Raw genomic sequence first — 24480 nt, forward strand, 5'->3', positions numbered from 1 at the left:
CCTCCAGATGGTCTTTCAGAGAGAAGAGATGAGAAAACATTCAGTTCTGGGTACATCTGAGATGACTGTAGCCTGAGGGCACTAAACCAAGGTCCCCAGAAAAGATTCCTCATGCCCACTTTAATACACCAGAGCAGCTCTAAATACACATGAAGGGGGAATAATCTGCCTCAGACACACAAATGGAAAAAAGGGTAAAGACCTCTAATTTTAACCATAACATTAAAGCCAACAAAGTATTCAATGAAGTAGGAGTCTTTTCAACAAATACCCTCAAAAAGGCTTGATTCTCCACTGCCTTGTACCTTTTGTTTCCATTTACAGCTGTGCAAAGTGGATATAACATGCTACCATATTCATCAGGTAGCTTTTTATATCTGCTTTGGAAAGGTTCAGGTGACAATAACAGTGGAGAAACAGGCCTTTAGCTTTCAGCTTCTTGTGCTTCCAAGCAATTGCCTTTATCGACCGAATAAACAATGTAAAACAGAGAGAGAGAGAGAGAGAGAGAGAGAGAGAGAAACCAATTCTTATGGACAAGTTTCCTGATTGTGAGAACACTAAGCAAGGCAGACATAGTCATCAGGCAGTAACCTTGGTGTTTATATGAATTAGACCATAGACCATATTCAGAACTGCTATGTGAAGAAATAACAATGGATATATTAGGAGAAAGATTATGGAATCATACTTTTACCTGGATAAATGTCTTGATTTTCATTTGTAATGGATCCAGCAGAGTCTTTTTCTGTTTCCTTGTACTCATTGCTTAAGCAATACCCTAAGTTGATATGCATTGAAAACCTCCATATAACTACAAGACCCCTGTGATAGGAATATTAACTCCAAACATATAAGGTACTTAATGAATCTAGCCTCTTTTCCTGTTCCTGGAATGTCTGAAGGCAGATCCCAGTCTTTGCACGTTAATCTGGTGAGTTATTTTCCGCACAATATGTTTTTAGGAATTGATTGTGAAAAACTGAGGCCAGCTGCTACTAAAAATTTTAAATGTGACCAGTACTGCAGAACTGTGATTGGTTGCCTGTGATATTGTTTGTTTCCCTTGATTGGATGAATGGCATTCCCTTAAGTTTCTTGAGATAAGTGAGATTAGGGAGTGTTAACACATTTTCACTCTTTTCCATTTTGGGCTGCATGGAGCTCTCCTAAGACATCACTGTTAGAAAAATGTGGCTGCTGTCAGATTTCCTGGCTGGGTGCAGTGTTGAATGTTATGTTCTTTAAGTACATTCACAAGAATAATTGAATGTGTGGGCTTAGGAGTGAAGGGGCAGGCAGAGCTTTGTTTAGGTCATTTACAGGTAGGGTTGCCAGATGGTTGAAACAAAAATACCAAACATTCCCCCCCCCCACCCCAAAAAAAAACCACTGGGAAAAAATTCTGTTGAAGGAAAAAAAAGGGAGGGGGGAGACCAACGTTGTTGAGCCCCCCCCCCCCAAAAAAAGGACTCCAAGACCTAAAAAAAATTTTAAATAAAAAAATAAAACAGCATGTCCCCTTTAAGAGTGAGTGCAGGTATAGGAACAGGGGAGAGGTTGAGCAGTAAGACAAAGGGGAAGCCTTGGTTGGCAGCCATTATGTGCCAGCAGCCTTGCGGAAGTAGGTAAGCATGGGGGGCTGGGGGTCTTGGGAGGCTACGTGCTGATTATTTGTAGGGTTGCCAGGTGCCTCCTGGCCGGGGGGAAAAATCAGAAAATACTGGACATTTTAGGTGTCCGGTATTCTCTGATTTTTTTTACCGAACAGTAGGAGAAACTACCAGACTGTCCGGGTGAATGCTGGACACCTGGCAACTTTATTTACGGGACTATTTATAGTGTGTTGTGTGCCACCGTTTGTGTAATTAAAACTAGCATGCTGGGGCAGCGCATGCACAAACAGGGCACAAATGCACCTGGAGAAAGCAAATGTTTGTCTAGCTCTGTCTCTTGCCCTCAGAGAGGTGATTGTCCCACAAGAACAGAACAGGGCTTGTGCCTCCAACCTATTCACTCCCCAACACTGCCTTTGTCCAGCAAAGTGAAAAGGAGCCTGTCTCTCTGCCTCTTACCCTGCCTCCACCCTGTCTGTCTCCAAGATGTGACTGCAGGATATGTAGAGACATACCCAAGCTAGCTTTGGGATTGGTAGCTTGAACGACAACAGCAGTGAAACAGCAGCAGTAGTCACTCGAATACGTATCCACAGGGCTTCTATAGCTGTGCTACTACAGCTTCCCTGCAAGCTAGTTAGATGACTGCCTGGTTGGCTGTATGCACCTCTGATTGTGGTGTAGAAAGTAGCAGGGACCTATTGTCTCCTTACTTCTCACCAGGAGAGATCCTGCTTCTTCTGTTAGCCCACATGCCTATTCTCTCCCTACTCAGACTGCTGGAGCCCTTGCCGTTGCCTTTCACAGTCTGTTCTGTCCTTTGACCAGTTGTTCTCATTTGGTTTCCAGAGTGGGTGTTTGTGGGCCTGGTGATCCTTGGGGCTTTCCTGTTTTTTCTTCTGGTTGGGATCTGCTGGTGCCAGTGCTGCCCACATAGCTGCTGCTGCTACGTCCGCTGCCCCTGTTGTCCAGATTCCTGCTGCTGTCCACGGGCATGTGAGTGATCATCTTGAGACGTGACCAGCATGCAAAACCTCCTCCCTTTTGCTGTGTGTGAGAATGCAAGGGAAATCTGTTCATCTCCTTCCCCATCTTGAGTGCCTCACGTGACTAAATATTGCCCATTACAAAGAATGAAGCACCCAAACTATAGTTTAATGGTTGAATGCTCTGAATTAATTAAAAATGTAATTTCCAGACTAGGTCTCCTGCCAACAAGGTGCTGGCAACTGCGCCTGCTCCTCTAGTCTGACATTCCCCATCCCAGAGCTGCAGTCCTGTCAGCTGCATTTGTTAGAAAGTGCTGTGGCTGCAGAGCAGAGAGCATGCTGGTATGTGTCTTTCCCACACTGCAAAGCAGCTGTTTACTAGAGTCATGCCAAACACCTGCAACAAGGCCAGGTTCCATTGCAGTCCCAAACCTTTGGCCAGATTTGCCTGAAGTTCATGAGCCTCTTGAATTAAGATTGCCTCTTAGTCCTATTCTGGTCTTTGGGATGAACTGTTAAAAACCCAAACAAGAAATTGAGTGGAGCCTGGACTTATGTGTTCAATACCCTTGACTCAGCAGGCTTCTGAGGGCCTTCAACAGAGAAAAAGCTGCCACTTATCATTCTTGGAACTCCTTTTCAGTCCAGAGCTTAAGCTCGCTGACTCTTGAATTCATAACACACCAGACGCCTCCTTCTGGGCAGTCCCAGGAGCAGCAGTAGGTGTGTTGTGGTGGAGCACCTTGGAGGGGCAGGGCTGGTTCTTCGTTGCTAATTATTGCTCTCTTTTCAGTGTACGAAGCGGGCAAGGCTGCAAAAGCTGGATACCCACCTACTGTCACCTCCATCCCAGGTCCTTACTACATCCCCACTGTTCCTGTAGCTGGTGGGCCATCTCCTGCTGTGCTGATGGAGAAGTCGCATCCCCCTCCTCTGGCACCAAGTGACTCCAGTGGGGGAAGTCAAAATGGTAATCTTCATCCAGTCTCTCCTGTCAGCTTACAGAGCATTCTGCAGCAGCAGCGTGCTCAAAGGGAGTGGGGCTGGCTGGAGAAGGAGGGTTAATTCCATGGAGAGAATGGTGTGTTCTAAGCACAGCACTGAGGGCCTGAATTTTCATCATGAATTCAATTATTTTAATCAAGACACTTTGTACCTCAGTTTCCCCATATGTAAAATGAGGGTAATGATTATCTTCTGTGGTAAGGAGTTCTGCAGCTAGGGACCCTCCCCTTGGATGGACACAGTCACACACCCAGAGCCTGTCCTTTGCCCCAACACGTCAGAACCTGGGCTCTGTCAGCTGCAGCTTCCTGGAATGGCATGGTGGGGTGCACAGTAACAGGCACTTGGACACAGCCAGGCCACAGACTATTGTGGGCTTTAAAGATGAGGTATTTTCCTTTAAAATGAGATCTGGGATTCAGCTGGTAGCAACATTTGCACAATATCTGTGTGATTGTCTTCCCCACCTACTTCAGCCACCATTGAGAAACAGCCACCTCTGGGGAGAAACACCGTGTGTACTTAACAGGATATAGCCACGCTACAGAACAATTTAGGGTGAGAAGTGGGCAAGAGCACTATTGCCATATGAAACTGCACGGAGAATGGGGGATGGAGGTATGTAATCATTAATAGTCAAAAGTTGAATTTCATCACAGCACCACATTGATAGGATACCAGTGAGAAGGTAATTAGATAACTTAAGTGGAGAATCAGCCTTTTGAAATAATCTCCCTTCACTCTTATCAGCATATTCCCTTTTTCTTTTTCTTTTTTTGGAACTAGCAAAAAATTTATCAGAAGCCTGCCAAACAATTGTGGGGCCAGTGCATTCCTTCCTGTTCATCCATCGGAGTCGATGAGGACCACCCAGTGTCATCAGTTTAGTTGGGGGTGGGTTCGGAGATGACTGATTAGTCCAATCCAAGCCCGAAAAATCAAGGTCCGAAAGGAGCCCTTAAGGAAGACAAGCCTGTGACATAGTCCCTCACTAAAAGTTCTTAAGCAAAGTAATCAGTCATGGGATAAGAGGGAAGATGCTCTCATGGATCACTAACTGGTTAATAAAAGATAGGAAGCAAACAGTAGGAATACATTTTCACCAGGAAGAGAGATTGCATGGTCCTGCAATTATCTGTATTGGGACCGGTGCTGTTAAACATATTCCTAAAAAGTCTGGAAAACAGGGTAAACAGTTAGGTTGCAGAGTTTTTAGATTATACAAAACTACTCAAGCTAGTTAAGTCCAAGCTTGACTACAAGAAGTTACAAAGGAAATCTCACAAAATTAGGTGACTTGGCAACAAAATGACAGATAAAACTCAATGTTGACACATGCAATGCACATTAGAAAATATAATTCCAACTATACAATTTAACTTGCCATTCAAGAAAGAGATCTTAGCGGCATTGTGGGTAGTGCTTTGAAAACATTAGTGTGCAGCAGCAGCAAAAAAAAAAGCTCACAAGATGATAGGAACCATTAAAAGAAATAGATAATAAGACAGAAAAAATCATAGTGTAACTGTATAAATTCATGGTACAGACACACTGAATACAGCATGCAATTTGGGTCATCTCAAAGATGCAAAGAAGGGCAACAAAAATTATTAGGATTCTGGGACAACTGCTGTACGTAGAGAGATTTGTAAGACTGTGACCATTCAGTTTAAAAAAGAGACAACCCAAGTGGGAGAGGGTGCAGATATACTAAAAGTCAATAAAACAATGAATGGTGTGGAGAAAGTGAATATGAAAGTGTTATTGTCCCCTTCCCATAATACAAGCACCCGGAGTCATCCAATTAAATTAATAGGCAGTGGGTTTAAAACAAATACAAGAAAGTGCTTCTTCACACAATGCATAATCAATATGTGAATCTTATTGCTAGGGTATGTTGTGAAGGCTGAAGGTATAACTAGGTTAATAAAAGAACTAGATACATTCATAGAGAATAAGTTCATCAATGGCTGCAAGCCAAGATGGCCAGGGATACAACCTCATGCTCTGAGTGTTTCTATGTCTCTGACTACCAGAAGCTGAGACTGGACGATATAGGATGGATCACTTGATAATTGCTCTGTTCTGTTCATTCTGCCTGAAGAATCTGGCACTGGTCACTGTCAGAAAACCACATACTGGGCTAGATGGACCAACAATCAGATCCATTCCTATGTTCAGCTTCAACAATCTATATTTCTTCTTTTCTCCACTGAAATCAGAATGGGCAAACTAATTAGCTGATGGAGTGTACAGGCTGGACTTTCCTGGTTTGGCACCCTCAAGACCTGAATGGTCCCGAAGGAGGAAGTTTGCTGGACCAGAGGAGGTCTTGCATCTGGGCTCTTCCAGCAGGCCACCAGCTTTCTGACCAGGCTCCCCTCCTGGATGCTGACCCTGCTGCTGGCCCAGGCCGGGCTCCCTAGCCCTGGACTGCCACTCTGGCTCCGCTCCACGCTCTGTCTGGGCTCCTGGCTGCTGGTCCCCCCAGCCACAGATTGACTCCCTTCCCAGCCCTGGCTGGGCTCTTGGCCTCCAGCTCCTCTGACACTGGATTCCCAGCCAGTCCTGAGTCTCTGGTCCAGGGGCTCTCTGGTCCAGCATCTATGGATGCTGGGACCAGATTGTCCCAGACCAGAGAGGTTCAACCTGTATTTTCATCATCAGTGAAAAGATCTGAAAAAGGGTATTTAGAAATAGGAAATAAATCATCCATTGATCCAAAGCAGAAATATCTAATGAAAGAAAAATCATCTTCAGACCATGTTTTCTTTCTGTAAAATGTCACTGCTTGTAGACTACAGCATTGGGCATAGGCTGTGGACTTAGGAACATCAGGGGACTGTTTCTCCCAGAACAATCAATGTATGTTTTCAAAAATTTCACTGCATGTCCCTGTGTCAGAGTACCTGATTTCAGGCCTTGTTCCAGACTCTTCATAAAATTAGGAATATGCTGCTTGAGAGTTCAGTTCATGACCACAGCATAAATGTATACATTAAAATTCATGACTCACATACAATTTAAAGCTGAATAGAATGGCTCTTTACTTGCCAAAACCCAATTTCTATAGACTTTGTGCTTCTAAAATAATGAAAGGACAGCTGATGATCTTAAATAGCTTTTTATTATTAATGTATTAATTATTATTATTTTATTATTATTATTATCTTTATCTTAATCACAATAATCATCATCCTAGTCATAGTCCAGGACCTTTTGTGCTAGGTGCTGTACAAACTCAGGAGAAAAAGACAGTCCCTGCCCCAAACGGATGGGTTAATATAATTATCCCCATTTTATAGATGAGAAAGCTGAGGCCCAGAGAGATTAAGTAGCATACTCTGGATCACACAGTGAATCAGTGACAGAGCCAGGAATAGAATCAAGGTCAGAATCCCTATCTTGCCATTCTGAGTAGGGGGAACAGAGCCCTAAACTCAAGGTTTGAGAGTCAAGTAAAGAATAAATAGATTTTCACATGTTTTCTTTGTATTTGTTATTTTTAAGGCAATGTGTCAATTTTAAACACCGTTGTTACTAGTGAGGCTCTAGCATGGTTTTCCTGACCAATGTGGTCAAGGATTTGTTTGTCCCAGAGGTATATTACACACCTCATAGAGTGAGAGGTGTTTGGAACAGGGGTAGGGATGATGGGCAGTCTTTTCATTTGTAAGCCCAGTTCACAGAAAAATCAATCCCACATTTCCACTCCATTCTGGCCAGGGAAACACTGCAAGATCTTCACACAGTCCAAACTTGTAGCTAGCATGGTTCTGCTTCCAGTATGGACATGGTCTGAAAATGACCAAAAAAGCAGTGCCTCAGAGGACATAATTAACACATAAGAACACATTAGCAGCACATAAGGAAGGAGTACTATCAGGAAAGACTCTGTTCCCTCTGATTTGGTGTGTGATCTTGGACACGTTATGTTACGTCTCTGTGCCTTAGTTCCCCTGTCTTTAAAACAGGGATAAAAATATTTACCCCACAGTTGAAAATGGCTGGCTATCTTCAGATGATGAGTGTGAAGTACTAGTATTTTGGGACCACAAAGAGGCATAACAAAAAGGTATAGTCAGTGAATCATTTTTCATTGTTGTAATAAGATCCAATAAATCAAACCACAGTAACTAGGTTTCACCTGTAATGGAAAATATTTTCCATGCACTTCTCATGATTGTTTTAACAGACATAATGCCAATATTAATTTTTAGATGCTTCCAGAGTTAGCCAGGAAATTAGTTTTCCTTTTGCTAGCAATAACAAGCCAAGCATGAAGTTTATTAAGCCTAACTAATTTTCTATCAGTTCCAGGAGCTATGTTACCCAAATAGATATCTAGCACAATTTCAAAATGAATGAAGTCATTCCCATTTGATGGTTATTCCATGGCCTATGTAAAATAAGGTGTGTGTGGGGCGGGGGGGGGGGTGGGGGGGGTGGGAGAGTCATAGTGTCTGGAGTGGCTCACAACTGTGAGTGGCTCTCTCAGGGCAAACTGTCAAAAACAGTCCTATAATTAGATTTTACCAAGCCAATAACAAATGTGAACTCCTGGATCACTATAACAGTCTTAAGAGGGAATCATGGACAGCCCCCTTGGACTCTCCAGCCTATCTTGCCACCCAGATAAACTGCACTTTGTGATAAATGGTCACTTATATTAAATATTACACCTCATTCTGGTTGCTTCCAGTCTTCTGAGACCAATTGTTTATACCAGATTAATCAGTGTTCTAGGTCCTGCACCAAAGACAAACCTATAGCCAATCTCTAATAAACTGTGGTAAGTTTTATTAACTAGACCAAAGAGATGAGAGTTACCTATAGGTTAAACAAAGCAAACATATACACGCCAATGAGTTACCATCTATATCCTAAGAGTGACAGAGTTGTAATGCTTTGGGCCCGCCTGAAGTATCTTTCAGAGCAGATCCAGGAAGTAATGCATGGGGATCTCTGGCAGCAGTTTAGAGTCTCTGGCCCTTCAGGGTTCAAAAAGCCAACAGATAGGAGCTTGTTCCTTCTTGTCAGGGATTTTTATTTCCTTTCCGCAGAGTTCAAGAATATGAAGTAGTGGTCTCGATGGTCCTTCTGTTGGCCAGGAGAGAACAGCTCCTGTGGCAAGCTAGTATTTCACACTTGGCAATGCTTCTCTACTGACTCTGGGGGTTTACAGTTTCAAAGCAAAACACTTCCACAGTTATAGAGAAAACACATAAATATCACCTTATATCATGGGCTAAAGCAACATACAAGCATTTCATAGAGTTTAAACACAAAATACTTCTTACTTCAACTCCTGTAACCCTTAATTTATGAGGAGTAAGGGAAGTTGGAGGAAGAGTGCTCTAACTCGGACTTTCTGCTGTGTAGACAGCGCCAAAAGCCAAAATAAGCTATTTCAACTTAAGCTACGCAATTGACGTAGCTCTGGGGGAGTGTGGAGTATAATGCCTCTGTGTGTTCTATTTATAAGGCTTATATGGATATAATTGTAACAATGGGTGCATCTATATTGCAGGGCTTAACTCAAAATGAGCTACGCAAATTGAGCTACGTCAATTGCATAGCTTATTTCAAAATAGCTTATTTTAAAATAGGGAGCGTCTACACAGCACTTATTTCGAAATAGAGTACTCTTCTTCCGATTTCCCTTACTTCTTGTACAATGAGGGTTACAGGAGTTGAAGTAAGAAGTCCTCCAGCTTGACAGTATTTTGGCACTATTTCGAAATAACTGCCTGCTGTGTAGACATAGATGAAGTTATTTCGGAATAGCACTAGTTATATTGCACTGTAGATGTACCCAATAACAAAGCACAATGGAAATAACTGAATTCTAGACCTCCATCAGTTGAGCTATTTAAACATGTTTTTTGAAGGCAGAAAAACTGCAAACGCTATTTTCTAATGGCACCTTATGCAGCTAATTGTCATTACTAACTACACATACACGAGGGCCTAGTTTAATAGGGTTATTAACCTTACAAATGTAGAGTAACAACATACAATAAAGCACTTTTATCCCAACATACTTCACAAACTGATTATGGGAACTTATTTACCCACAGCTGAAATGCAGCCATTTGTGGAGTGGAGCACAGCGGCACTGCACAGAAATTTAGGACAGAAGGTGACTCAGGACTTGTTTACATGGCAAATTAATGTGCGGGAAGCCAGGGTAGGAATCTGCTGTGCTCCACCTTGCCACACAATAATTTGCCACGTGGACATGGCAGTGAATCTTCAAGCAGCTGCATGCTAAACTGCACTGCAGGACTTTGACATGCTGTAGCCATATCCATGACTGCATGGCAACCTTGTTAGCTGTGGATTCACAGCCTGGCTTGCTGCATAGTAACGGCTTGTATAAACAAGCTCTTATCAGCCAACAGTATGTAGTGTAATACAGTATCTATATACAGGCAGTCCCCGACTTACGCGGATCCGACTTATGTCGGATCCGCACTTACGAACGGGACTTTCTCGCCCCGGAGGTCGAGGTGGCGGATTGCTACCTGCGAGCTCCGGGGCGAGAAAGCCCCGTTCGTAAGCTGCTCCGGTGCCCCTGGTCTGCTGGAGACCGTCTCCAGCAGACCAGGGGCACTGGGCGGGTTCCCGCGCTTCTGAGGCTTTGCCAGAGCAAAGCCTCAGAAGCGCGGGAACCCGCCGCGGCTGCGGCTTCAGTCCCGGTGCCTGTGGTCTGCTGGGGACGGTCCCCAGCAGACCACAGGCACCGGGACTGAAGCTGCAGCCACGGCGGGGTCCCGCGCCTCTGAGACTTTGCCAGAGCAAAGCCTCAGAGGCGCGGCACCCCGCTGCCGCTGCGGCTCTGCTCCCCGTGTCCCTGGTCTCCTGGGGGGGGGGGCGCAGCTAGTGTGCCCCCCCAGCAGACCAGGCTTTTGTTTTGGACCCTGGGGCAGAGCAGCTGGGGCGCTGCCGATTGGTCCTGCAGCGCCGCTCTGGGCACTACTGGACCAACCCGGCAGCACCCCAGCTGCTCTGCCCCAGGTCCTGATTCAGCCGCTGCTGGTCAGTTTCAGCAGCGGCTGAATCAGGACGCCTGGGGCAGAGCAGATGGGGTGCTGCTGGGTTGGTCCAGTAGCACCGAGGAGCGGCGCTACTGGAGCAACCCAGCAGCACCCCAGCTGCTCTGCCCCAGGCGTCCCAAGTCAGCTTCTGCTGAAACTGACCAGCGCTGACTACAGGAAGCCTGAGGCAGAGTTGCTCCGCCCCGGGCTTCCTGGAATCAGCTGCTGATCAGTTTCAGCAGCAGCTGACTTGGGGACGCTTGGGGTTCTTAAGTTGATTCTGTATGTAAGTCAGAACTGGCGGTCAGTTTCAGCAGTGTCTGAATCTGGACGCCAGTTCCGACTTACATACAGATTCAACTTAAGAACAAACCTGCAGTCCCTATCTTGTACGTAACCCGGGGACTGCCTGTATTAGTAACTACCATATCAGGATGTGGAATGAAACTTTGAGATAATCTACCTGTATAAAACACCAACCAACATTACTGAAGACCACAGTATCAGATGAGCATGCAAGCAATGCCTGGTGCATGCATAAATATGAGCAGGCATCTTAAATCCAAACAAAATGGATTGATAGATTTCAAGTTCTAGATGATCAAGGGCCCCTCCCCCCAACTTGATTTCTTTTCTTGTAGTCCTGAGCCCCTTTCACCTAAAAGGGTGAGTTTGGGTATCAGATTGTTGTTCTCATTTTGTAGCTAGACCAGTTCTAAAATAGCATGAGACTGGGACCTTTGCTTAACCATCTCCGATAAATGCTTTTGTTTCTTCAAAGACCCAAGTACTGTGTAATTCTCTGTTTGCAGCATTTGGGCCACATTGGAAGAGGCCCTTTTGTGGGTGTATAGGATAGGGGGAAGAAAGGCACAAAGAGCCTTCCATATTATGTGCCCTGTGCAAGAGCCTCTCATAAGTGCAATCCTTGTGGCTCTAGGCACCCATAAGGAACAGGGAGAAAGCACAAGTATGGAGCTCTCCTAGCACATAGGTGGCAAAGAGTGCTATATGCCTCAGAGACATATAGCTCTCCCTTGACAGGTGAGATAACTTACTAGTTATGACTACACAGCAGCCTGCAGTTTTGCAGGTACCTAATAGAGCAGATGGGCTCTGTTTTAAGATTCTGCCATTGGCTCTCCAATAAATTCAATATAAATGTTAGAATGTTGTTATTTACTTCTAGGGCACTTAAAGGCCTTAAATCTGAATACACTTAACAAGCTTCTCTTTGTATTCCCTGGAACTTCTGATATGTCATGGAGTATACTTGTCTGAGTACCACCGTGTCTGAGCAGTGCTCAGGTGGGCTGTGTCTAGACTGGCCAGTTTTTCCGGAAAATCAGCCGCTTTTTCAGAAAAACTTGCCAGCTGTCTACACTGGCCGCTTGAATTTCCGCAAAAGCACTGACTTCCTACTGTAAGAAATCAGTGCTTTTTGCAGAAATGTTATGCTGCTCCCGTTTGCGCAAAAGGGCCAGTGTAGACAGCTGAGATTTGTTTTGCGCAAAAATGCCCCGATGGCGAAAATGGCGATCGGGGCTTTTTTGCGCAAAAGCGCGTCTAGATTGGCCACCGACGCTTTTCTGCCAAAAGTGCTTTTGCAGAAAAGCGTTCGTGCCAATCTAGATGCTCTTTTCTGAAAATGCTTTTAACGGAAAACTTTTCCATTAAAAGCATGTCCGGAAAATCATGCCAGTAGCTGTGGAGTGTGTGTGTATGTGTGTGTGTGTGTGTGTAGGGGGAGAGGGGGGCAGTGCAGCAAGCCTGTTGCCGCTCCCTGATTCCCAGCCACCTGGCTTCATTACAAGGTAGCGCTGCTGAGGAGCTTATGCCACTGGCCCTTCTGCCAGTAGAGGGTCAGGCAGAGCAGGACTCCCCTCTGCCATCTCCCCTCCCACCTTATTGCTGCCTAACAATTCCCTTCCTGAGGGTTTAAAACAGTCGGTGCTCTCTTGAGGTTGAGGAGGGTGTTACTATTCTTTTGCAAGCCCCTGGGTGGAGTAGATTCATCCTCTCACAATGACAGTACATCAGTGTATTTTGTTTTTGTGTGTAGTGGCCTCTTCCAAACTCATTTCCCTATTGCTGAAAATATTATCATTAATGTAGCTGTTCAACCTGTTACCATGTTCTTGAATTTTCCCGGAAGCAAAAGACACAATGGCGGATCCACAGGCTTTGGGATCTGTGAGACATCTGCCTGAGGAGGTGGGCTCAGCTAACTACAGGAAACTGTGTACCCCAAACCCCACTTCTTGGTTTCAAAGCGCTGTCTTCTGTATGCTTTCTTCTCCCAGCAGTGCGCAAGGGGTACAGGATCCAGGCCGACAAGGAGAGGGACTCCATGAAGGTGTTGTACTACGTCGAGAAAGAACTGGCCCAATTTGACCCAGCCAGGAGGATGCGAGAACGATGTGAGAAACAGGCATTGTTTGACCCTTCCCAAAGAGGCCGGGACTAGAGGTCCTCTTGAGGTCCCTTTCAGGCCTATTATTCTATGATTAATACTTTATAAATGTATAGTGAAGGTTCAACAAAAACACTGAACTTAGACCTATGGCCTGACTTTTCAAGAATGTATGATGCTTAGAGTTAGACTCAGAACACAGGTCTCAGAGGGGTAGCCGTGTTAGTCTGTAACTGAAAAAACTTAAAAAATAACAGTGTCTTGCAGCACCTTAGAGACTAACAAAAAATGTAGATGGTATCATGAGCTTTCGTGGGTACAACCTGAAGAAGTGGGTTGTGCCCACAAAAGCTCATGATACCATCTACATTTTTTGTTAGTCTCTAAAGTGCTGCAAGACTACTCAGAACATAAATAGGTACCAAAATATGGGGTATGAGTTTCAAAAGTGTTGCTAATCTACCAGCTTTCATTTAAGTCAGTGGGAGCTGTTGGATGTTTAACCCTTTTGAAATTCAGCTTTTTTTATATAGGAACTTAAATAAGGAGTTAGGACACTAACTTTTGACACCCATGTAAAATTTAGGCACACGTTGGAGCCTTCTGTGTCATATAGCTATGGTATAACTGGAAATGTGGGGATATGAGATTTAGAACGATCTGACAGTGTGATGTCTGAATACTTTTAGGAGGAAATGTGGATCTGTAATAAGGTATATTTTATGGGTATAACAGCCCCAATATGCTTTGGGGTGTGGAGAAGCAGTTCATGCTGGGCCACCTCAGCAAAATGGTGGATCTGAGATGAAAACAGTTGTTTCTTGCATTTACCAGGAGAAGAGCTATCAGGGATTCTAGCTGTGAGTGTGTGAGCAGTTACAGTGGAGGTTTGTGACACTGGGCAATATGAGCCAGAGGCAGTTTACAGATTAGTATTTACAGTCTAAGTGGTAGGGGATAGAGTTCACATAGGCAATGTGCAAAGGGTATCATGACATAGCTGTATTTTGACTCGGTGTGAAGGGGCTGGTTGTGGATAGAGACAGAGGCTGATGAATGAGATTATTTGTGGAACTTTAATTCTACGTTTTCAAACTTTCAAACTCTATCTTTTAAACTTTAGCCTTAGCCTATGATTAAGGATGGCAGAATCAGGTTCCTAGTGAAAATCTCTCCTGGTCAGGGCTGAGGCACATGTGGCCGGGGGTGGGGGGATGGGGGCAGTGTATGTGCATGGGGGAAGCTTGCAGTGCTGCTTTGCATACCTGTAGCAGTTCCATGTATAGGAGATACCAGCCTGTGGGGCTGGCAAACATCAAAGCAGGACTTTTCTGAGTGGCCTCCACTGACTTCTAGGACACCTACTTGAAGCGGTGAGTGCTAAGGAGGATTTTCATCTCCATGGTCCCTGAGGGTTCCTTCTCTCTTTGACCATAAAACCTGCACCTGTCCCAAGTTTCTTCTCCCCATTTCTCTGGGTTCTGTGGCACTTAAAAACAAACAAATAGACTTAAGAACGGTGGTGATGAAGAAGACAGGAGAGATCAAATGCCTCAAATAGCCTAGGCACTGATTCATTTAGCCCAGTGATGTGAGGAGTCTTGACATTCAGATGTGGTGGATACTGGCAGTGTTTAAAAAACAAACAAACAAAAACCTGTGCCCATTATCGTTAGCCTGGCATCCAATAGGTCCAATGAGTAGGTGTCTGTATACAAATGCCTCTAGATCTTGGCAGTCACAGACACACGAGCTCCCTCAATCAATGACGATAAAGGTTTAGGGAATGGCATTAATCACAGCTCTGTACCGATTAGGTGAAACTAACAAATTACATGTAGTTCTAATTACATGTAGTTCTAAAACAGTCATCACGGAGCGCTTTGCCATTTACACCCACCAGATTTACTATAAAAAGACTCTCTCCAGATTGGAACGTCTGGAATCCAGATATCATGGTGCTTGATGGGGTACTGATTGACAGTGATTCAGCAGATGAGTGCAGATTCAGAGAGAGTGTAGATAATTTTTTGAGGGGATTGATCTTGTTTTAGCTTGGCTAATCAGACCAAGCCCAGAGCCAATCACTCTGATACTGGAGAGTGTGTTGTGCCCATGTGTTACACCACAGTTCTAGAAAACAGAACACCTATATAAGGCTGAAATTGGACAAGGCTGCACATCAGGAGCATTCTCCAAATAGGTTGTGAGTTGAGATCTGAAATTCACAGAGTCCTGTGATGGGGAGTGGCACAGAATTCTGAGAATGGGTTTGAATTCTGTGTCTGATTATGTGTAATAGTGAGGGTAGGAGAAACTTGGCCACTGTCTAAATGTATCAGGACTAATCCCACCATGGACTCCACTGTCCGTTCTCTCACACATAGCTCCTCTGCAGTGCCTGTTTTTCTCCTCTGTGTCCTGGCAGATAATAACACCATCTCTGAACTCAGCTCCCTGCATGAGGACATGAACTTCCGTCAGCCTTACCGGCAGGTGCGAAGAAAAGCTCTCCCTCCTGCGGGGGACTTGGATGGTGATGCGGAGTACTGGACAGGGGTGATCAGTGGAGGTGGTGCATCAAGGACACAGACAGTTTCTGATTACAGGGACGAGAGGGACAGCTTTAGGCACAGGTGAGTGCTGTGCTCAGGAGACAGCTGCAACTGGCTGGAGAATAGTGAAAAAAAGACGCAGTCTTCACTCTCCTGCTGATTTGTTCCTGGCTGGCAGAGCAGAAGGGATACAGAATGGGGGAAGATGGAAATGGGACTTTCCTTGGAAAAAATAGAATTGATTCAATTCCAACAGCTCTGCGGAGCCCATCCACTCGGGCAAAGCCAGATCCCTCTCCTATTCCATGTCTGATAACATTTAATGTGAAATATTTGATAGTCATTTAAAAGGCCAAGAAATCTACACCACTCCCCCAAGTTCAGTGGGACCCCAGGAAATTGCATCCCAATCTCTCTGTTGCATTAAGAAATACAATGCACTTTGGCTGGAAACACACCTTACTCTCTCTGTGCCATACAGTCTCCAGTGCTGGCCCAAGGGAATGGTATGCCAGTGCTTAGAGCACACTAATCCAGACCTTCGTCCCCTGGGAATCTCACCCTAATATTTCTGGTGAAGCAGCCTCTAGGAAGTACAGCTCAGTCCCTTAAAGGCAAAAGCAGGGAGTCCCCTCCCCAGAGGGTTTATTGGAACAGTGCACATTGTCCACTCAAAGCTTGCTGGTGACTGCACTATAGCAGACTGGTTCATGAGGGAATGTGTGTGTCTACCGGCTTCAATGCTAGGGAGGTACCCCTTGCTTCCTCTTTCCAGCTCCAAGAGTGTGTGTGTGGGGGGACACACTGCAGCTCACATTTCTTCCCTTCTCTCTCCTGCAGCCAGCAGAGATCAAAATCAGAAATGCTGTCGAGGAAGAACTTCTCTGTGGGCGTGCCGGCTGTCTCCATGGACGAGCTGGCAGCCTTTGCAGAGTCCTACAGCCAACGCACCCGTCGGACAGACGGCAGCCAGGAGCCCCGGCGTTTTGAGAGGTCGGAGTCACGAGGGGGACGTGGCGGGGTGCCGCAGCACCAGGAAAGCTCCTCAGAGGAGTATTATGGCAAGCGCAGGGGGAACCGCGAGCCACTGACAGACTCAGATCGGGGCTGGTCATATAGCCCACCCAGGAGACGGGCCCACGATGAGAAGCACCTGCCCAGGCTGGTGAGCCGAACGCCTGGAGGGAGTCAGAAGTATGACCACTCCTACCTCAGCAGTGTCCACGAGAGGAAGACCCGGAGCCATGAGGAGAGCGGCGAACGCAGTGAAACCCCCTCGAAGCTGAGCTCACAGCCTAGCCAGCGAGGGGGAACGTATTATGCCTGGTCACCACCATCCACCTACAAAGCGGGGCAGCAGCAGCAGCAGCAGCAGCAGCAGCCGCCGCCGCCAAAGCAGGAGGAAGGGGAAGACATCCTGCCTCCATACAGTGAGAGGGAGCTGAGCCGAGGCCCTTCGTACAGGACCAGGGAGCAGGCTTACCTCAGTGCCTCGGACAAGAAGAGGAAAAAGGAGCCCAAGAAAACAGTGAGGCCGTGTCTGGCACTCCTGATCCAAATATGATGAGCGGGGAACATCAGGCAGGGGATACTATTTAGAATCTGGGGCAAGAGATGGAGTCTAAGGTCTTGGTGGAGGAACCCCAGGAAAGGGAGAGCACGCGAGAAGCCTTACCAGAGATAGTACAGGTAGATGTAGGAGATCCTTAGGGTGAGGCAACTATGGCGACTTAGAGGATCCTGATGGAGAGAGGCAGAGGTTATGATCTCTGAATTTAACCAGTCATCCTGGAGTGAGTGATGCCAGGAGGGGAGATTATCTGAGATAGAGCAATCAGGGTGGAGTGGCTTGGGAGGAGGGTTATAATTAGGGCTAGGAGGATCTGATGGAATAGGTGAGGAAGGAAGTTTGGGGTATTGGAAGATCCAGATGGAGCAAGGGGGAAAGGAGGTTATCAGGGTCACAGAGAACATGGTGAGGATGAGACATTATCTGGGACTTAGAGGAATCGCAGGCCATATCTGTGGTAACTATGCAAGATAAGGGGTGGAGTATCCATTTTGTGGGCTGGGATACATTCAATGGCAAAGGCACATGTAACAACCCCAGGAGGAATAGCTTTGGAAAGGTGTATTTATGTGGTGACAAACTCCTCTGTGTCTGTGTGCCTGCGAGTGCTGAATGCGCTCCTCAGATTGGTTCCTAGGGAGGAGTAAATTCCTGCTTCAGTCTGGTTTAGAGGAGAGGGGGGCTGCTGAAACTGTGGAGGTCTTGGTAGGTCAAGGTGTTGAATGTTCCTCCAAGTTCACTTAGGAGGATACATCCCTCAACTTGGGTAGGGTGATCAACACCCTCTGAGCTTAGTGTGTATGAGAGAACGGGGGACCCTGCAGCTTAGTGTGGGGTACAGGCTGTCCCCTTTGCCCTTGGCAGCAGGTGCATCCGCTCACACTGGTGAAGCTAATATATTTCATTCTGTTTTGTGGGTCCCCTCCCCCTCCTACCATCCTCAAGCCATCTCTCCTTGTTTCATCTGTGATTTTATTTTAACATTTCTTCTTCTCTCTTCCTCAGAATGATTTCCCAACCAGGATGTCTCTTGTGGTTTGATGTTGTCCCAGAAGAGTCTGGTTGATGGGCTGGATACCTACGAGGTGGCCATGAGGCTGAGATACAGAGCCATGAGCAAACAGGCCCCAATGAACCCTAGCAACCACCAGCCATGGACATTCTCTTTAACTGTCTGTTTTACCAGGGGAGTGGAGGCCATCTGTAGAGGCAGACTCCAACCAACAGCTCTCCCATTTGCTGTGGAGAGTCCTCCAGGAAAATCAATGATAAGGCTCTCTTAGGAACTCTGTCCCACATTGCAAGGCAGCTGTCGCTATTTCCTTGTCCCAAGGATCCCAAACTGAAAGAGTGGCTGGCTTCTTGCCTCTCACCCCAGAATGTGTCACCCGCATTAGGAGAGGCCTATTTCCATACCATTTGCGCTCACTGTTTCCTATGTCCTAGACGTGGAAGGGAGTTGTCTTCATGCCTCTCACTCTGAGAGGTTTAGGTGGTGGGGACTGCCTCTCACAATCACCACACGGAGAGATCTCCATATCCCATGTCTCTTCCATGCGGGGAAGAGTCCTCATTCTAACAGCTGAAGATTTCCTCAAGATGGCAAGGTCCCTATCCCCTGAAAGTTCCGAAAGAAAATTTCTAACAATATACCAATAAATGTGGCACTGTGCTAAGGGCTAAGGGAGAAACAAGTGTGGTTTGGGTTGTTTGATATTTTTAGTCCTGTTCATTCAGTGATGGGAACTGCAAGTGAGATTTTATGTACTGTTTTAAAAGTGGATCTAAGTAGATTTTATTGTAATGAGAAAACATGGTTCTGCTCACTGTTTGTCTTGATACATGTGCATTTGTTTCTTTGAGACTGAGATATGACCATATAAAGCTTTGGATGGGTAATCTCTTAGATCATATCACAAACACAGCTCTAGCTCTAGCTTGTCACTGTTTTGTCGTGGTGTCATCACATAGCTCTGGAGAGGTGATTCTTTGTTTTAAAGAAACAAGGAGAAAATCATAGTGTGAGAGAGAAGCCCTGGCTTTTCCTTATGTCAGGGATCAGCGTTATTCTTTTGTGATTACCAGAACATCCAATAGAGCAACAAAAACAGAAACCAAAAAAAAAAAAAAAAATACTGTGGCTGAAACACATGCTCACCTCATTCCAGTTACTTCCAGGTCACATACTTCAATCTTGACATGGCCGATGTCTCAGGAACAGCTGAATTTAGAAGTGCATGCTTCACACCATCCAGAAGCATGACATTTCTGCTTGTAAAGGGTATAATACTATCATTTCTCACTCTAATTTGATTTCTAGCTGCTAAAATCATGTTGGAATTCATGTAGAGAGGGAAAACGTAAGATGGCGATCAGAACATGGTTTAACTTCAAACTGCCAGGGCTAGAAATTAATGAGCACCTTATATCAATGGGATGGCCAGCATTCCTCTGTGCCATACAGCCTTTCTTTCTGTCTCAAAAGTTAGTAAAATATCTGGCCTTAAATCTATTGCTAGGTACTTACTTTAACAATGCTATTTTGGGCACTGGTGCAGGATTGGATCTTGGAGCAGTGTGATTCTTTGTCCCTGTTGATTAACATAGTTGCACTTCTAGGTAACCATTACACACTTCTCTCTGGATTTGCATAGAACTTAGAACTTTCCTTGCCATATATTTAGTCAGCCACCTATTTCTGCTCCAGGCTTTATGCTCTAAGGATCTGATGTCGTCAGTTTGAGTCAAGGTAGGAGATGGGGGTTATGAACATTGTGTCAGAGGAAGGATACATTTCCATTCTTCTCCACTAGTGAGTATATCTTTGTAAATCCTAGTCTATGCTGGTGAGAGAGAGAGAGCACCCAATGAGTGCACACCATTCTTCTGGGTTTGATCTGTCTTATTGTTAGACAGAATAAATTTAAACTAATTCAGACTCTGCTCCTCTTTAATGTATGATCTGGAAAGTCCCAGCACTTGATCCTCCCAAACTTTCATATTAAATAAGAGCTAAGAAGTTGAAGGAACTCATCTCATTGTGTCCTTTCTACTTGGCATCCAACAACCCCAGAAATCATTATAAGTGGAGATTTGAAAGAGTTCTATCAGCTGGTACCATGGCAGGAGGGAAGGAAGAGAGAGATTTAAAAGTAGTCTGGACATCTATATTTCCCTTGCATTCTGGAAATTGCAGATAGAGTTGTGCCAGCTCCTTAAGTCAGTCACTAAATTTGATCAAACCTTCAGGAGCCTAATCTGTAAAAAAGAATAAATTTTTCTCCATTTATTTGGATCACTTTTACTCATTTGAGGTTGAATCTTTAAGACATTTGAATACTGGCTGTAGAAGGTTGCCATTTAATGAGGATGAAATCACAGTTGTAAACAGGATAAAAGCAAATTTGCAGGCAATTTTTCTTAGATTTAGGATATCCTGGTAACACACTTCTCTCAATGTGACTCTCTATGGGTACGTCTACACAGCAGAGCAAATGTTGAATTAAGCTACACAACTTCAGCTATGTCAATTACATAGCTTAAGTCAAAATAACTTAATTTGGCTTTGGGCACTGTCTACACAGCAGAGAGTCAAAGGAAGAACACTATTCCTTCGACTTCCCTTACTCCTTGTGAAACGAGGGTTACAGGTGTTGGAGTAAGAAGTCCTGCATCTCGACATCATTTTGAAATAAAGGCTTATAGTGTAGACATGCACTGATGTTATTCCGAAATAATGCTGCTGTGAATGCTGCTGTGTAGACGTACCCTATATGTCTTACATTACACTCAAACCTTAATGTTGGGAAAAAGTTGAAAGTAAAAAATGTGTTGATGTTCCTGATCGGGATATTTTTATCTGGAAATGCACCAGGACTAGATGCTCAGGTGCAGACACACTCTGAACATTCCAGTCTCAGAAAAGTACCACCCTCATTGAGGTTATGTCTGGACACTGCAACCCCGTACTATTTCACTCACATCTTCTAGGTCCTGAAGTCTTCAGCTCCCCTGCAGGGCTGTTTAATATTCTCTGTATGCAAATGAACAGGGCTCACCAAATCGCAGTGAGCCCCACTCGCCAGCCGCACGGTTTGGCATGCTGTGCATGCGCGGCCCGCGCTGCGTGGCTGTGCCGGATTGTAATCTGCTCGCCACGGGCTAGTAAATTACATTAATTGTCGAGCCCTGCAAATGAAGGTCTATACACTTGGTGACTGAGACAAAATTTTAGATTGGATTATTTGTCTATTAGGGGCAGAGGTGTCAGCACCAGCCCCAGATAGTTCAGAACATAAAATGGAGGGGGAGAAATGGAGCTATGGTTTCTATAGCTACCAAGACTCTGATGCCCCAGAAACAATGCTTAAACTCTATGAAGTAGCACCTGCAATGCTATTCTAGCCCATAGGCTGATACAGTGCTGAGAAGATACACTTATTGTTGTTTCAGATAAGGAAAAATGACAAGCGTTTATCTACCTTATCTGTCCTAACATCTATAAAGTGACCAGTACCGTAAAATAAGACAACCTAATTATTCCACTTAATCTAGGAGTGACAAGGCTGTAAAATTCTAAATAATCTATAGCAGGCATAACATTTAAGATCCTTTATCTGCAGGATGTGTATGTCTGAGTCATAGCAAGGACATGGGTATTTTATAGTCACAACATGAAGTGTGATTTCTCCCCCACCACCTGGATTACCTGGAACGAAGCAATAACTGTGCCTGATGTTGCCAGTAAAGGAGATCCTCAGTATCGCAGTGGTGATGCTGGACAGTTGGAAATCCTCTATCCACTTCTCTGCTGCAGTCATTTTTACTAATAAAGGCCTGATGGTGCCTCCACCTGGCTGGGCCCTGTACACACTCAATAGTGGCCTTGGGAGTCTCAAGGAGTAACTGTGAGCTAATCTATGCAATACTCAAACATGCCAATTATCAACAATATACTCCAATATACATTTAAGTTAGAGTTAAAAAACTTTACTTAACCATTTGGAAACACATAATAGATTGGTTTTAGAGAGGTCACTGTGTTAGTCTGTTTCAGCAAAAACAGGGTGTTGGGTGGCACTTAAAAGACTAACAAATGTATTAGGGCATACGTTTTCGTGAGCTGCAACTCACTTCCTTGGATGTTGAAGAGAAAAAAAGACGGACAGAAAGAAAAAGAAAGATATAGGGATGGGAGTTTCTGGTTTTCACACAGCAACTCCTGTCTTGGACAGGGCTCCACATTAGGATTGTCAGGTGTCCATTTTTTGCCTTGTCAGTCTGGAAATCACGTCTTCTGTCAGGTAAAAAAAAAAGAAAATACTGGACATGTAAAATGGATGGAAGGCAGGCGAGGCCATTTTCCCTCTGCCACGTCTGGCGGGGGTGTAGGGAGCATGTGTGAGAATTTAAAGGCAGAGTCCTTTTTTTTTTTTTTTGCTCAACCAATTTTAATGTCCCTCCCCCTGTGATGTTCAGGATTTTTTGTGAAGGTATCTGGCAAGCCTACTCCACAAAGCAATCTCAGCTCCCTTGACCAGAATTTCAGCTCCTCACAAAAATAGGGCCTAGCGCATGCTCTCCTGCCTGCATTCCTTTCAAACAGAAGTTTTTCTCTCTTCCCCAAGGCATCATGGAAGTTGTAGTCCCCAAGGGTACATCTACACATATGGGCAAAAGTTGAATTAAGCTAAGCAACTTCAGCTACGTCAATTGCATAGCTTAAGTCAAAATAGCTTAATTCGGCTTTTGGTGCTGTATACACAGCAGGAAGTTGAAAGAAGAACACTCTTCATTCGATGTCCCTTACTCCTCATGAAATGAGGGTTACAGGAGTTGGAGTAAGAAGTCCTACATCTCACCATTATTTCAAAATAATGGCTTGAGGTGTAGACACGCATTGTGTTATTTCAGAATAACATCAGTTACTCCGAAAAAAACACTGCTGTGTAGACATAGCCCAAGGTTGGCTTGTATTACTCTGGAACTTCCTGACTGGAACACTCCCAGTTAGGCTGAAGCCCATCTACAGAAGCATCACTATGTTGACTAGTTATGACAAGACACATGACAGAAGAATACTTTAAAATATATTGTTAGAGCAGCAGCTGGATCAGCTGTAGATGGTCAATCCACTCATGCTGACAGAGATGTGGCCTGGGCTGATGAGGGCAACTGATGAAATGGAATGAGAAAATACACTTTAACTAGCAATGAAAATTACTTCCCTGTGAGTGTTAGCATTTCTCTGTGATACATTGTAAGCCTGTCAGGGGCAATTTATGAGTAGCCTCCCAGACAACTGAAATTACATGATCAAGCATTTGAATGATGACAACAGGAAACAATTACAAGTGTCTCCTGAAAGAGAGAGGGGCAGATTGTGGCAAGCCCTATGCTAGCATTGTAACAGAGGGAGAGAGACTGGCACTGTAAAATAAATGCCCTATTCCTTGGAGGCCAATCACAGCCCTTAGTGCCAGTTCCAGGCAATCCAGTGCAAGGGTGTCAATCCCCTTTTGTACCTGTCTATGGAACCATAATGCATGCCATGCCTTTTGGAAAGGTATCAGAGCTCCCACTCTGGCACATGCTTCCCCAGTGATGCAAGGAATTCTGGCTGTGAACCGACCAAATGGCTCTGGGGACACCTGCTGGCATATGTCCACAGCTTGGCCTCGATGTTCACACATAGCCCTGTGGGGGTGCTTTGCAAAGCCCTATTTTACTTACATGTCACTTACCTTTTCCAACCAATGTATTGTATATATTTGTGAAAACCTTGATCCCCACCCCTAAAGCAACTGAAGAAATAGAGACTGGATCCAACTTCTGCCCCATGCTAGACAAAGGCACAACCTCAAGACCAACAGGCAATTATACTTAAACCAGTGCAATTTCCCATTGCTTGAACTTGTAGGCCAGGTAATAGCAAGATTACTCCCTTCAGCTTAGTTGTTCTGTATTCAAAAACTGCATCACCTTTTCAGGGTTCCTAGACACCACAACGTAGTGGGGCGTTAGAACTTAAAACTAGCCCATTAGTGCTTATTCTGGACTCTTTGAAACAACGAAAGGGGAAAGACCTCTCCTTTTATCACTCACTTCCCTCTTCAAATATCTTCACTGAGAAGGATCCAATCATGTTAGAGCTGAGCACCTTCAGTTCCCACTGATTTCAATTGCTGCTGAGAAGGTCACTCGATATTAGGCTGAAAGTGTTTGGCACCTTGTCCAATCCATTTGGCCTTTCATACTCAGAATTTCTTCTTTTGTTCATGGGAATCTGGGGT

At 44.9% G+C, this 24480-nt stretch overlaps 1 protein-coding gene across 7 annotated transcripts in view; it reads left to right on the top strand.

Moving 5' to 3' along the window:
- The window catches only part of ILDR2 (immunoglobulin like domain containing receptor 2), a 58116-nt gene extending 39097 nt beyond the window's left edge, over window positions 1–19019 (top strand). For 4 of the 7 annotated variants that reach the window (XM_075909205.2, XM_075909197.2, XM_075909198.2 and 1 more), the window contains 6 exons: window positions 2466–2612; window positions 3399–3575; window positions 12954–13070; window positions 15492–15699; window positions 16459–17146; window positions 18194–19019. In XM_075909205.2, coding sequence (XP_075765320.2) covers window positions 2466–2612; window positions 3399–3575; window positions 12954–13070; window positions 15492–15699; window positions 16459–17146; window positions 18194–18229 — 1373 coding nt within the window. In that variant the 3' untranslated portion in view covers window positions 18230–19019. The remainder of the gene's footprint in view (window positions 1–2465; window positions 2613–3398; window positions 3576–12953; window positions 13071–15491; window positions 15700–16458; window positions 17147–18193) is intronic. The other 3 variants (XM_075909202.2, XM_075909204.2, XM_075909206.2) reach the window with 2 other exon arrangements.
- Window positions 19020–24480: the final 5461 nt, after the last annotated feature.

The sequence above is a fragment of the Pelodiscus sinensis genome, chromosome 1, assembly GCF_052426305.1.
Source record: "Pelodiscus sinensis isolate ZL-2025 chromosome 1, ASM5242630v1, whole genome shotgun sequence".
Classification (NCBI taxonomy): domain Eukaryota; kingdom Metazoa; phylum Chordata; order Testudines; family Trionychidae; genus Pelodiscus; species Pelodiscus sinensis.